At 42.5% G+C, this 15196-nt stretch overlaps 1 protein-coding gene across 2 annotated transcripts; it reads left to right on the top strand.

The window, feature by feature from the left end:
• The first annotated feature begins 9772 nt into the window (after positions 1-9772).
• On the top strand, positions 9773-15078 carry LOC123396713. 2 transcript variants are annotated; one of them, XM_045091566.1, is made up of 12 exons: positions 9773-9902; positions 11227-11328; positions 11449-12250; positions 12334-12489; positions 12574-12759; positions 12853-13150; positions 13260-13701; positions 13833-14028; positions 14120-14218; positions 14298-14554; positions 14648-14723; positions 14815-15078. In XM_045091566.1, the coding sequence occupies exons 3-12, from the start codon at positions 11480-11482 to the stop codon at positions 14932-14934; spliced, it is 2601 nt and encodes an 866-aa protein (XP_044947501.1). In that variant the 5' UTR covers positions 9773-9902; positions 11227-11328; positions 11449-11479; the 3' UTR covers positions 14935-15078. The 2 variants fall into 2 exon arrangements, with proteins under 2 accessions (XP_044947501.1, XP_044947500.1); XM_045091565.1 differs by having other exon boundaries at positions 9773-9939.
• Positions 15079-15196: the final 118 nt, after the last annotated feature.

Below are 15196 nucleotides of genomic sequence, written 5' to 3'. Positions count from 1 at the left end.
TAAGCTTTTTAATGTCTTCATATCACTTGAGTTGCTTTACCTCACGACTTGGTGTAAAGCTTTATCAAGGATATGAGTACATACCTTCGAATGATGTTGATGGTGTGGCATGTAGGTGAACTTGTAGTGGATCCTTGATGAACCACAAGTATAGGGGATCTATCATACTACTTTCGACAAGTAAGAGTGTCAAACCCAACAAGGAGCATAAGGAACTGACAAGCGGTTTTTAGTAAGGTATTCTCTGCAAGCACTACAATTATCGGTAACAGATAGTTTTGTGATAAGGTAATTTGTAACGTGTAACAAGTAACAATTGTAACAAAGGTGCAACAAGGTGGCCTAATACTTTTGTAGCAAAGGACAAGCCTGGACAAACTCTTATATAACGAAAAGCGCTCCCGAGGACACATGGGAATTTATGTCAAGCTAGTTTTCATCATGCTCATATGATTCACGTTCGTTACTTCGATAATTTGACATGTGGGTGGACCGATGCTTGGGTGCTGCCCTTACCTGGACAAACCTCTCACTTATGATTAAGCTCTCTCACAAGCATATGCAACTGCGAAATAGGAATTATGATAAATCTAACCATAGCATTAAACATATGGATCCAAATCAGCCCCTTACGAAGCAACGCATAAACTAGGGTTTAAGCTTCTGTCACTCTAGCAACCCATCATCTACTTATTACTTCACAATGCCTTCCTCTAGGCCCAAATAATGGTGAAGTGTCATGTAGTCGATGTTCACATGACACCACTAGAGGGGAGACAACATATAACTTATCAAAATATCGAACGAATACCAAATTCACATGATTACTTATAACAAGACTTATCCCATGTCCTTAGGAACAAACGGAACTACTCACAAAGCATATTCATGTTCATAATCAGAGGAGTATTAATAATCATTAAGGATCTGAACATATGATCTTCCACCAAATAAACCAACTAGCATCAATTGGAAGAGTAATCAACACTACTAGCAACCCACATGTACCAATCTAAGGTTTTGAGACAAAGATCGGATACAAGAGATGAACTAGGGTTTGGAGAGGAGATGGTGCTGATGAAGATGTTGATGGAGATTGACCCCCTTTCGATGAGAGGATCGTTAGTGATGATGATGGCTTCGATCTCCCCCTTCGGGAGGGAAGTTTCCCCAACGGAATAGCTCCGTCGGAGCTCTATATCGGTTCTGTCGAAGTTCCGCCTCTGGACGGCGGCATCCCGTCCCGAAAGCTCTGATATCATTTTTTTTCCAGGTCAAAACCCTTCATATAGCACTAGATGGGCACCGGATGCCTGCCAGGGGGCCCACAATCCTGTAGGGCGCGACCAGGGGGGTAGGTCGCGCCCCTGGCTTGTGGCTTCCTGGTGGGTCCCCTCCTGGACTTCTTTTGCCCATTATTTTTTATGTATTCCAAAACAATTCTTAGTAGTTTTTCATGACTTTTGGAGCTATGCAGAATAGGTCTCTCAGATTTGCTCCTTTTCTAGTCCAGAATTCCATCATCCGACATTCTCCCTCTTCATGTAAATCTTGTAAAATAAGAGAGAAAGGGCATAAGTATTGTACCATAATGTGTAATAACATCCCATAATGCAACAAATATTGATATAAAAGCATGATGCAAAATGGACGCATCAACTCCCCCAAGCATAGACCTCGCTTGTACTCAAGCGAAAGTCGAGATCAATAAATATGCCCACATGTTTAGAGATAGAGGTGTCGATAAAATAAAATATGGGCATGAAGGCATCATGATTTTCTTTAGAACAGAAACACATATTGACATAGAATATATTATACTAGAGTAACAATTCATTCACAAGGCAAAATATGCATCAAGAAATCTATTGAGAACTAACAAACTATGATTTCGGTCATTGAAGCAATTACAATTTATCACAACATAGGAAAGAGTCACCATAAGAGCTTGTAAATCAAATCTATATACTCAATCATCTTATAGTCTTTCATAATTGCTAACACTCATGTGGTACCTATGAGGTCAAAGCTTCAATCGGACACAAAGAAATATAGGGGTTTATAGTTTTGCCTCCCAACTATTTACCTCAAGGGTAATGCCAACAATAATAACTCATGATCACACACATCTGAGTGGATATATTGGTTTAGATCATTCCGCAACACATGACGCTTGCCAAAAGATAAAGGCGAAATAAAGGAAATGGTGAAGATCACCGCGACTCTTGCATAAGGGTGAGAACTAGAGAGTAAAAGTAACAGATAGGCCCTTGTATAGTTGGATGCACAATCTCTTAATGCAAAAGAATGTCACTTCATATTGCCCCTTGTGATAAAGAACTTTATTATGCAGTCCGTCCCTTTTATTTCTTCTATATCACAAGTTTGTATAAAGTTTATATTCCTCACACTAATAAACCACACATATTGTTAGAGCATATTTCTCCATATGTGGTTTTCGTAATTGATGACAATTCCTATGGACTAATGGTTGTCTTAAGTTATATTTATAGGATTTGTCCATGGGCACTTCTTGAAGTCCATCTGTTGGGTTCAAGGAGTTTATATGAGGACCAAGGAGGTATTCAAGGTATTATCCAAAGAATGGTCATATAGACACAAGGTTGATCAAGATCTCAGACAAAGAGTAAATCAAGATGATCAACACAAAGCGTACAAGATGTACCGAGAGGGATCAAGTGATCCCATGGTATGGTAAGCATTGTCCATTACGTGTTTGTGTACCAACCCATGGTCTTCGTGAGAGTTCTATGTGGGGTTAGGTGTGTTTCCATGGGCTTGCGTCTAGAGGAAGATCTCATACAACCCATGAAGTATGACGTCAAGTGGTGATCGTCATCAAGATTGCGGTGTGCAAGTTCAAGTGGATCAGCACGAAGATATCATGCTTCAAGCTTGCCGTCCATTGTGGTGGCAATGGACTTGTGAAGATATGTTGAAGAGAGACTCACCCATGTTGTGCATGGGGGAGCAATCAACTAGTCTTCATCAAGCCAACACAATCAAGAAGGTGGTCCATATTGAGGACGCCAAGATCATCGTCATCTAGCTCAAGAGGACAAGGTGCAAGGTATAGGTTTCCCTTAATAGGTTTTCTGTTTTAGGATAGATTGTCGTACTATCAAGGGGGCTCTCAAGTGAGTAGCTCAACCGTATCATTCGTTGAGAGCTCAAACCATTTGCATCCGTGCATCATACTTCTTGGTTCTTGTTTGGTGTTTCTCTTTGTGAGTTTTAGAGCTTATGGTCATCTTCATGACAAGCTTGAGTTCATCGAAAACGGAGTCCATATGCATCTCCTATGATGTTTTCGATGTTGGGAGTTTTTACCGGTCTTATTCGAGGAAGGGTTCTCACCATTTTCTTATGGGACTTTTCTCACTTACTTCTTATTGATATTTCTATCAAGATTGTGTTATCCCATGTCGTTACCTTTCCAACAAACTTGGTTTCATTGAATTCGGAGTCCGTATGCAAAAGTTAAGGCTGTTTCAGTGGCGAGCGGTAGTACCACTCCAGTCCTAGCGGTAATACCGCCACGGGCCTAGCGGTAGTACCGCCAAGGGAAGCGATAGTACCGCTCCAGGTGGGCGGTAGTACCGCTTCGGGACGGTAGTACCTCTCTCTGAGCAGTTGTTCTCCGTCGGACTTGCTGCGAAGACTTTCTCTAGCGGTAGTACCGCCAGGGGCTAGCAGTAGTACCGTGAGGGCTAGCGGTAGTACTACTCCTCCCTGAGTGGTAGTACCATTGGGGGCAGCGGTAGTACCGCTGTACTCGGGCTGTAAGTGGGGGTAACAGTCTGATTCTTTCCCCCACTATATAAAGGGTCCTTCTTCCCCCTTGGTGTTTCCTTATCCGTTGAGCTCATGTTCTACCCCCATTGTTGACCTTCTTAGAGCTTGCTTACTCTCAATCCCTCCAATGATTCTTGCTTGTTCTTGAGGGAAAATAGAGAGGAGATCTAGGTCCACATCTCCATCAATCACTTTCTCCTTTGTGTGAGGGGAACCCCTTGGATCTAGATCTTGGAGTTCTTTGTGAGCTCCTTGTTCTTTGTATTATATTTCTCCATAGATTTTGTTGTTGTGGATGGATTTGAGTGTGAGGGACTTGTCCACTTTGTGTGGTCTTGCAATTGCATTAGTTGCATCGGTTTGAGTTCTCCACAGTGATACGTGGAAGTGAAGTTTGAGAAGCTTATTACCTTTGGTACTTAGTACCCTAGATATTGTTCTTCGTGGATGCTTTGGCATCCTAGAAGCTTGGTGGTGTCTCGGAGCTCAATCATTGTGGTGTAAAGCTCCGGGCAAGCGTCGTGGTCTCCAATTAGGTTGTGGAGATTGCCCCGAGCAATTTGTATGGGTACCGGTGACCGCCCCCAAGGTTGGCCATTTGTACGGGTTCGGTGACTGCCCTCAAGGGTCCCTTAGTGGAATCACAACATCTTGGATTGTGCAAGGGCGTGAGGAGATTACGGTGGCCTTAGTGGCATCTTGGGGAGCATTCTGCCTCCACACCGCTCCAACGGAGATTAGCATCCGCAAGGGTGTGAACTTCGGGATACATCATCGTCTCCGTGTGCCTCGGTTATCTCTTACCCGAACCCTTTACTTGTGCACTTTACTTTGTGATAGCCATATTGTTTCTTGTCATATATCTTGCTATCACTTAGTTGTTTATCTTGCTTAGCATAAGTTGTTGGTGCATATAGGTGAGCCTAGTTGTTTTAGGTTTTGTGCTTGACATATTAAATGTTAGTTTTATTCTGCATTTGTTCAAGCCTAAACCGTAATTATTTTAAAGCGCCTATTCACCCCCCTCTAGGCGATATCCACATCCTTTCAATTGGTATCAAAGCTAGGTCTCTCTTTATTAGGTTTAACCACCTAGAGAGTAAGGATGTCTCATTTCCAAAGGTATCAAGACTAGCAAAGCTTAATGGGTGAGGTATGGTTAAGTGGTGAGGCTGCAACAAGCGACTAAGCATTTTATTTGAGGTGGCTAACTTACGAGTACACAATAAAAGAGGGGAAGATCTACGCATAACGGACATGATATAATATTGATCATGAAGTGATCCTCAACACCTACTTACGTCAGACATAACCCCACCGTGTCCTCAGTCGGATTAGGAACTCACAAAAGAGATAGTCACGGTTACGCACACAATTGGCAAGTATTTATTTGAGTTTACTTCAAGTTATCTAGAAACGGATGTTAAATAAAGTTTCCAAGTTTGCCACATAACCGCAGTCATGGCTTTCAGAAAGATTGAACCCTGCACGGGTGCTCCAACTAGTCCATCACAAATTACCACAAGTTGCATAGAAAGCCTCAACCACGAAACTCATGATATCCTCGGATTCCTTAGTGGAAAACCTCAACTCTGATATAACCCAAAGCATCACGAGAATCCCGATGCATAAGATATTTTGTAAAAGGTAAAACAAGTTCAGCAAGGCCGCCCGACGTGTCGACGAACCTGATAGGAGTCGTGTATCTCGTTCTCAGGACACGACAGATGAGCTAAGTGTACGGTGGCGTGATAGACATCTCCCGAGTTGCCCGAGATTGGCCCCGCACGGTGCTCTAGTTTGGACCAACACTCATGAGGAGGTCTGGTCCGAGGGTTGATTAATTACCCTTGGGTTAATTACTCCCTATGTGGTTCATTAGTTATTAGGCAAATGTAGTATCAAAGTTGGGCCTTGCTAGATCAGTTTTAAACTAAGACGAATTATCAAGGGGGGGGCGTGACAACCCCAAGCGTGTTAGGAATGCTCAATCATGGAATGTAACAACATTAGCCGAAACTAAGGGGGGCAAAAGCGGAACAAAACACACAGCCAGAAGGACAAGCCTTCCGCCTTTTACCAGGTATATAGGTGCATTAAATTAAATAGCAATAATATGGTGATATAACAAGGACCCATGTTTGCACATGGAAGCAACTGCACCTGCAACTAGCAATGCTAACAAAAGGTTGAGCAAGGAGTAACATAGCCAAACAATGGTTTGTTGGGTTGTGGAAGGGTTAGAGGTTTTCATGGCAATGTTGGGAGGCTTATTAAACAGGTGGTAGACAGCGAGACATAGCGAAAGAAATGAGACAACTAGCATGGCAATGCTAATAATGATATCTAGGGAAATGATCATCTTGCTTGTGATCCCACTTGGAAGAAGAACGATTCTGTGAAGCAGACGAACCAGCGTAGTCGAACGGATCCTCACACTCCGAAGCGGTTCGGCAATCTATCGAGAAGAAACAAACCAGAACAACAAGAATCAACACACGATATCACCACAACATATGCACGACATGATGCACAACACATATGATGCATGATCGGTTTGACTATGCATGGCACGACATGGCAATTCACAACAATCAAACACTACACATTAAGTGAAGCTCAATATGCAACTAGTTGCATATTGACGAAACTCCACACTTGAATTACTTAGTTCACTCCCGTTTAGGTACACGACAATATTAAACATTGTTTAAACATGGCAAGAGGTGAAGCATGTGATTCTACACGCCATTCTAATCGGTTTACACATATGGAACATTTGAACGGAGCTACGGTTAAAAGATACATGCAACACAAAGTATTACGCCATGAATTCAACATGCATGCAATTTTTATGAAAACATTGGTAATAAGGATATGAAACATGTGTCGACATGGCAAAAGAAAGGGAACCATGGCGGCAAAACAGAAACAATGCCACGCCAACGTTTCGGTCCCGATAACTCAATGAGATACCGGTGCAAAAGAATTGTAAGCGTGTGTGTGTCATGACAAAGAATGTTGGTTGATCCCGATTACCAGGTTCCCATGTGCCGGAGGCATGAATATGGGGTACCTGTAACTAACAAGGCATCTACGAAATGGACAACATAGCATATCATACAACAATGCATTTGGTCCACGGGTGGTCGTTGCTACCTCTTGAGCTTGCCTTGGTTTTCCCTTGAAGAGGAAAGGGTGATGCAGCGAAGTAGATAAGTATTTCCCTCAGTTTGTTGAGAACCAAGTTATCAATCCAGTAGGAGGAACAAGCAATGCTCCAGTAGTAGTACCTACACAAACAATCAAACACTTGCACCTAACGCTATAAAGGGGTTGTCAATCCCTTCAGAGTTATTTGCAAGGATGAGATCTGATAGAGATAGGTATAAAATAGTGATATATCTGAAAGTAAAACAAAAGTAAATAAATTGCAACAAAATATTTCTGGTATTTTTGGTTTATAGATCTGAAAATATAATATGGAAATTAGACTCGGGGGCCATACGTTTCACAAGAGGCTTCTCTCATAAAGGAAAATAATAGGGTGGGTGAACAAATTACTATCGAGCAATTGATAGAAAAGCGAATAATTATGAAGATATCCAAGGCAATGATTATGGATATAGGAATCACGTCCGTTTCAAGTAGACCGAAACGACTCTCCATCTACTACTATTACTCCACACATCGACCGACTCGTGTCTGCATCTAGAGTATTAAGTTCATGAAGAATAGAGTAACGCATTAAGTAAGATGACATGATGTAGAGGGATAAACTCAAGCAATATGATGAAAACCCCATCTTTTTATCCTCAATGACAGCAATACAATACGTGTCTTGCTACCCCTACTATGTCACTGGGTGAGGACACCGCAAGATTGAACCCAAAACTAAGCACTTCTCCCTTTGCAAGAATTACCAATCTAGTTGGCCAAACCAAACAAATAATTAGAAGAGTCTTGCAAAGATATGAAATCATACATATAAGAATTCAGAAGAGATTCAAATAATATTCATGGATAATCTGAACATAAACTCACAATTCATCAGATCTCGACAAACACACCGCAAAAGAGTATTACATCGGATAGATCTCCCTGAAGATCATTAAGAACATGGTATTGAAGATCAAAGAGGGAGAAGAAGACATCTAGCTACTAGCTATGGACCCGTAGGTGTGTGGTGAAGTACTCACACATCATCGGAGGGGCAGTGGAGTTGATGTGATGCCCTCCATGATCAATTCCCTCTCCGGCAGATTATCGGAAAAGGCTCTGAGATTGGATCTCTCGGGAAGAGAGGCTCCCGACGACGTAAAAATATTTTCGTGGCTCTTTTTTGGCGATACGGGAATATTTGGGGATTTATAGGCCAAGAATTAGGGTTAGGAGACCTGTAGGGGGGCCACAAGCGAGGAGGCGCGGCCACCCCCCACGGCGTGCCCTGCAGGCTTGTGGCCTCCCGGCAACTGCCTTGCCCCTACTCCAAGCCTCTTGCGTTTCTTCTAGTCAGAGAAAAATCTTTCCGGAGATTTTATTCCGTTTGGACTTCATTTAATATTCCTTGTCTACAATACTCAAAAGTGTGGAAAAAACAGAAAGTCGCACTAGACTCTCGATTAATAGGTTAGTCCCAAAAATTGTATAAAACAACATATAAATGCATATAAAACATCTAAAACAGATAATATAATAGCATGAAACAACCAAAAAATATAGATACATTAAAAACGTATCACCGTGCAACAATTCTCCATGAAAATAGAAAAGTTCCAAACAACAAGAAGACTCCGAGAGGCTCCCGTCGAAGGAGCAAAAGCAAAATTGTCAAGCTGCTTAGGGCATAAGGATACCCTTTTAAGTCATAGGATTCACACTTAGTTTTTTTGAAAGCAAGCAACTGCACATTGGCTCTCAATCACTTTCTCCTTGACAGCTCTGTGCCTAACCGCAGAATTAAGGTCGTGCACATTCAAACATTTCAATTTCTATCCGAATCTATCATTCTTAAGAAGTTGCTCCCCACTACTCCCTATTCTTTCATCATGTACACTGTTTACATGAGCGAGGTGCAACGTCAATAAATTCTCACCCACTATCAATTTTTATTGTGATTTTCTTATGTCACGTCATTATTTCAGCTATGGAGAGTCACATTAGTTTTTAAGTTCTAACTGGTGGGGGCACGACCATCTTGAACCTAAAGTTTCCTTCCTCACTCGCGGCTACCCAACTCCTTATTAAGGGATAGTTCTTTTGGTAGCTTTTTTAAGCTTCTAGAATATGCTATTCCTACACAGCTTAAGCTATCCCTGTATAACTTATTCTAGAAGCCCAATTAAAAATATATTATTAAAAGCCTGCTAGTATGTCTTAATTAGTAGGCTTTTAAAAAATAATTTTGGTTGGACTTCTAGAATAAGCTGGTTAGGGATAGTTTATTTGAGCTTATTCTAAAAGGAAACGTTTCCCTTCGGCGCACCGGCGGAACCGACGCGTCGGTCGCTCGCTCGCTCGTGCGGGCCATGCAGCATTTTTCGCGCGCGCGTGGTTTGTTGGTCAGGCCTTGTAACATTTTTTCCGCTCGGTTTTGCTGCAACCATATTTAATTTTGATGCAAACGTTTGTCATTTTGCTATATTTTGTCCATTCAAAAAGCTGCATCTACGGTTGGTTGCAACTCGAGTTCGTTGAATTTTTGCTACAACCGGCGTTTTGACTTTTGCTACAACCGTCTTAATTTTTGCTACAACCGACGTTTGACTTTGACACCACGCACCATGAGCTTCGGTTTTTTTGCTACGATTACATAGATATTTTTTTTGCTATAATTTTTTTTTTGCAACCGTTGACGAAATTTGGTGGAGCGCATCGAAATTTGCTGCAGCGCACCCGTATCCCATTCCTACGACGTGCGTCCAAGTCAGGAGGGCTTAGAGCCCCAGCAAAAGAACTGGCCCTAACCACGCACGTCTACTTCAACCGGCAACAACAAGGTGCTCCCTCCGCCGCTACGGATTCTCGCTGTTTATCTTCCTCGAGCGTGATGAAAAATAGGCAAGGCGGCCTTCTCCTATCTGCAGGTTAAAAATAGGCAAGGCGGCCTTCTCCTATCTGCAGGTTATCTCTCGATCTTGATCTCAATCTCAATCTCAATCTCTATCCTCAACTGTCCGATTTTGATCCCGTACAGAAGCATATCACCACACCGCATCAACGTGGCCAGGACCCCGGTTGCCCTCCGCCAGCGCGGTCCATCGGGATCACATATGCCGATGGTGTGATTGGACTCTAAAGTTGGCTTTCTTTGCAGCCTTGCTGGTGCGACACCGGCCCGGGACTCTGATTCATCGATAAAAGGAGAGGCACACACATCGGGAGGGTGTTGCTCTCGAAATCCTAGATGCCCCCAACCTCGACCACCTCTATGACTCCCGTGTCTCTGCCCTGTGATGTCTTGAAGAGGAACACCTGGGAGGAGAGGAGAATCAAAAGAAATTTATGATGAGTTATAGAGTTCGGATTTAGTTTAGTTTGTTTTCTTTGGTGATAACAATATAGAGGCCAGTTTCCCGAAAATTCGCATATGAGGCCGATCACCTCGGTGCTCTACATCCCGTCCATCCACACTCGCTAGGGATCCGCTCTACATCCCGTCCATCCACACTCGTTAGGGATCCGCGCGCCTCACCGTATAATGGGAGCTGTCCCCCGTATCGATAGCAGCACGCCGTGTATTGCGGAAGGTAGTTGAGGGAATTAGGTCCACGATCTACCGCAAGTCACCAGCAGTACCATGGCACATTAACTTGTATCATCGACTTGTAGTGGACCAGCAATACACGACGCGTGATGTTCCACGTTGTGTCAGGGTTAGATTCCAACGCAAGCTGGTCGTCGTTAATTATATAATCATTTGGAATTAATCAGCGATTAGTAGGATAAGATTATAATCCAGGCGGTGTTCGGATTTTAATATGAAGTTGTTAATTTGGACTGGGAGGGCCCATGAGCTCACTTTTTTTTGTGAGCTTTTTCTCGTTAATTTTTCGTGGTGATACAACGTTCTCTAGGACCAGTACTATCTAATTGAACTTAATTCCCTTAAACCAAGGTCACAGTTAACACTAACACAAGCCGGCGCGAGGCTAGCACGCGCATGCAGTCCGAAACAGAAGGTCAAATAAACAGTGTTGGTACATGACAGGACTGCAAATACAGGGCCAAGCACTAAGCACTGTACATGCATGTGAAAAGTAGGAACGTTGTGATCAATTCAGCAGCATGCTCATGTCAAATCAGAAGTACTTCTTTATTGTTTCTTAGCCCTCGCGGCAGGGAGGGTATTTACCACATCTTCGTCCATCCCCGCCTGATACATATCGCCTGCTTCGTTTCTCCTACCAGCTCCTCCACGCCCCCGAAGAACACGGACAAGGATGCGCGTGCGGGAGAGCTGCTCAGTCCATCTGGAACTACTCACAGGCTAGCCGAGGGTCTCCCTGAAAGGTATGTTATAAGTTCCCCCAACACTTCGCCCCCGTTCCATGCATCGCCTGCGTAGATCTAAAATAGGTTTTTAATCGCATCCACGAGATTGATAGAGAAACTTCTGTATGTAAATATTAGGGAAAAACGAGCGTTGGATAATCTTTTTAGCATGGAAGAAGCACCAGTAGTTGTAAATCAAGAAACAATGAAAGAAGCATCACCAGACTGTTTTGACAGTGACGGCGACGGTTCAGGAGGATCTCCCGGCCCTCCTGGAACCCCAGCAATAACATCTAGGTTGTCATTGCTGAAAATAGGCGTCGTGATTTCAAAGTTCTCAGATTTCAAGAAGGAGTTGGTCCGAGAAACTGGGTTTGATGGATTGCTGCACATCAAGTCTTGGCAGAAGATAAATCTAAAGTACAGTGCTTACTTGATGGATAGAGTTGATGTGGAGAACAATATTATCAATCTAGAAAGCCAGGGGATGCTCGAGCTCACAGACAACCAAGTAAATTATGTGTTTGGCATCCCAATCGGTGAGCACACAATTGTTTCTGAAGGTGTGGAGCCATCAGATGCTTGCGTTGAATTTACACGGGTTGCAGCATGCATTAGCGACAAAGGTACTCATAGTCTGAAGGCATCAGAGGAATACCTTAACCGCGACATCACAGTTGACTCCAGGAAGATAGATAAGGAGTGTTTCAAAATTGCTTTTGTAATCTTTGTAGTTGGGCATGCCCTTGCGCCATCTGCCAAACACGACTACATCAAAATTGATTTTTGGTCAGCCTTAAACGATGTTACCAAAATCAAAGAATGGAATTGGTGTCGTTACCTGCTATCTCACCTATTCCAAGCTGTGAGGAAGTTCAAAACTGATGTATTGAGGCGACCCCCAACCATACACATTGTTGGGTGCCATCTTTTCCTGCAGGTACACGAAATCAAACATTTTTTTCACAGCATGGCACATGCACAGGTAATTTATGTTGTTAACCCCACCAAACACATGTGCAGGTTCTTGTTCTAGATAGCCTAGATCTCGACGTCAACAGCAAACCGCAGAGCGTCTACCCAAGAATTGCACTTTTTGATTATGATTCCATGAAAAAGATGGTTGACGCCATATCTGTAAACATGGGAGGAGGAGAAATATCTTACCACCGTTCCTCGGTTAGTCGCAGAATCACATTCTCTATAATATCCAATCACACTATTTTTATCTGATGCTTCAAACTCTTTTGTTCAACGCACCAGCTTCGTAGGGAACAAAATGTCAGCAAGGAACTTGTGTGTGTCGACGATCCTGCAAACAATTTTCCTCGGCCTACACCGACACCGAAACGGGCACAGTTTGCATCTGCTCCCGTCAAACGAGCAAGCTACACCAAGACTGGTCCACTAGAATTTGCTAATCATATACGCACAAAATACCCGACAATAGTAAGTCCATGGCCCTTTGATGCCCAACCATAACTCTGTTTAGACGCCTAAAACATCTCTCATATTTTTTTATGAATTTACCATTTAATGCAGTCGGGAGAAAAGCTTGGTATGATTCTCAACGAACACAATGCACGGGGATTGGCTCATATTTCAGAAATGAGACAGTCGTTCCAGTCAACAATGTTCAACTTTGTAGACAAGTTAGTATCATGCATTGCTGACAATTGCACCTGTTGCAAGGCGTTTGGTAGGAAAGAATGCAGGCTAAAAAACGAAGATGACATCGATGCGGAAAATGCACCAGCTCCTAACAATGAAGCAACTGTTTTTTTGACCCCGATATCCAATAAGATAAACACTAGACTAGAAGGCATTTTTGCTAATGAAGGTCCATTTTGTTAACGCTTAATCGTTTGTTTTCCAAATTGTCATGCATTGCTATTTCATACACACACACAGTCTATTTTTTTGTTCTAACTTTAATTGTTATGCGGCAGGTAGTTATTATGGGAATAGTTCAAATGCCCGTAAGAGGAATTGTGTGATGGGAAGCAGTAATGCAACCGAGTCGCAAAAGAAGATATGTGTTTCACCAAATGAACCAATCCAAGTTCGAACACCACCTGGCATCGATATTCTGAACAACTCATCTATATCTGCAAAGGACGGTGCACGCAATCAAGTTGCCGACATTGTATATTCATTTTTTGATGATCTAACCGCATCTATTGTCAGCTACTACGCCGAGCTAAGACCATCATCTAATTACGTCACTTTCGGAACTACAAACGACGTTGTCCCGAGTAAGATACGATTGCCAAAATGTAAATTGGCACGTGATCCATGGTCAGTTGGATCAGTACCACTCCCCCCAAGCCAAACTGTTCTGAGAACTATCAAGGATTGGTTCCTAGCAGCTTCACGATTAACACTAGAAAGGTAAACCATATTCTTTTCTTGTATGGTAATTCTCGAAACAAACGTTTTCGTGATCAACTCACCTTTCTATCAAAATATCATATTTTGCTAGTTCGCAGCATCCGCGCTAACTATTTATTACCAATGCATAGACAATGGATTGCCCACCCAAAGCCAAGGCTCATATGTATAGATGGCATTGAACTGCATCAACAACTAGCCGGTATTGACAAACTCAGCCACGAGGTGGGCGCTATCATCTTCAGGCGATTCGGCCAAATGGACAAGTTCTACAACAAGGACACATCAACAATGATATGGAGGAAATTCCTGGAGCCTGATTTCGCTGTAAGATCATTGCATACGTTGTCAACTCATATCCAGCGACAAATACTATTTTTTTCATTGTAAATGTTAAACACTACTATCATTGCAACAGACCGCGGTATTGTCTAACGCTGACCCATTGACCATCCAATCTATCCGGACAAGCTTCACGGACGGAGTGGCTGATTTGAACCCAGCATCAAGCAGGCTTGTAAGTTTTTTATTTTTTGATAAATCTCAACAACGGAATAAGATCATATTTTGCTAAAATTGAATAATATTTCTCGCAGTGGCATATCCCAACAATTCTACCTGATGGTTGGGCACTTTACTCATTTGACATGCTGAAAAGAAGGATCGTAGTACTAGACCCTGCAGTAGGACCATTTGGCTTCAGCAATCGCCAAGTGAACATGCACACATACGTCTCAGACAAACTTCATAGTGCACTTTTTAGATGTTTGCAAATTATGTTTGAGAACTGGCATTGCAGCTACAGAGAATGGACTAGGTCTTTTCCAGTCCCAATGATTGAGAATATGGAAAAGTATGTTTCTATAACCTTAACACCCTAAAGATTATTTGTTTTAATATAGATTGAAGCTGAATTACAAACCTGCTTCATCTTATTTTGCCACAGATATAATTATGGTGCAGGGACTACATTCCTTGCATGGAATTTCGACGGGGAGAAGTTCCAAATCCCAGTGACGAAAGTTAGTACCTACCATTTTTAACATGGAAGCTAGCTCCTGTTTTTGTATGTGTTTGTGTATTAACACTCGATACACTTGATTTTGAAACTAGGACAATCTGGAGAGACACAAGAACTGGGTGCTTTATGAGGTGATGCGCACGGATGGTAACGAGTCAATGATCCCGTCGGACGCCATTGAAGCCATCAAGGGATCATTCCTAGCTCTATGAAGATCACCATGTCTCAATTCCTTTAACGAACACCAAATTTTTGTGTTTTTTATATTTATTCTCAAATAGACCAAGATGGCGGTGGATCTATGAATGTTTTCATGCGTTCCTTCTTCCTGTATTACATTACTGCACATCACAGAATCGAATGGAATCAGGATGGTATTTCCTCCATTTTGTTCAGTGGTTTGACACTTACTTTTTTTTGCAAATAACCAACATACTCAGCAATTATCTTGATACAAATGACTACCAACCAAAT

This window comes from Hordeum vulgare, chromosome 5H (genome assembly GCF_904849725.1).
Source record: "Hordeum vulgare subsp. vulgare chromosome 5H, MorexV3_pseudomolecules_assembly, whole genome shotgun sequence".
NCBI lineage: Eukaryota > Viridiplantae > Streptophyta > Magnoliopsida > Poales > Poaceae > Hordeum > Hordeum vulgare.
The sequence above is the reverse complement of the archived record's forward strand: the minus strand, read 5'-3'. Positions and strand labels throughout refer to the sequence as shown.

Coding starts and splice junctions, on each gene's coding strand:
- LOC123396713 (XM_045091566.1), top strand. CDS start 11,480: ATGGAAGAAGCACCAGTAGTTGTAAATCAAGAAACAATGAAAGAAGCA. Junction 13,151..13,259: donor AGGCATTTTTGCTAATGAAG/GTCCATTTTGTT, acceptor GTTATGCGGCAG/GTAGTTATTATGGGAATAGT. Junction 14,555..14,647: donor ATGATTGAGAATATGGAAAA/GTATGTTTCTAT, acceptor ATTTTGCCACAG/ATATAATTATGGTGCAGGGA.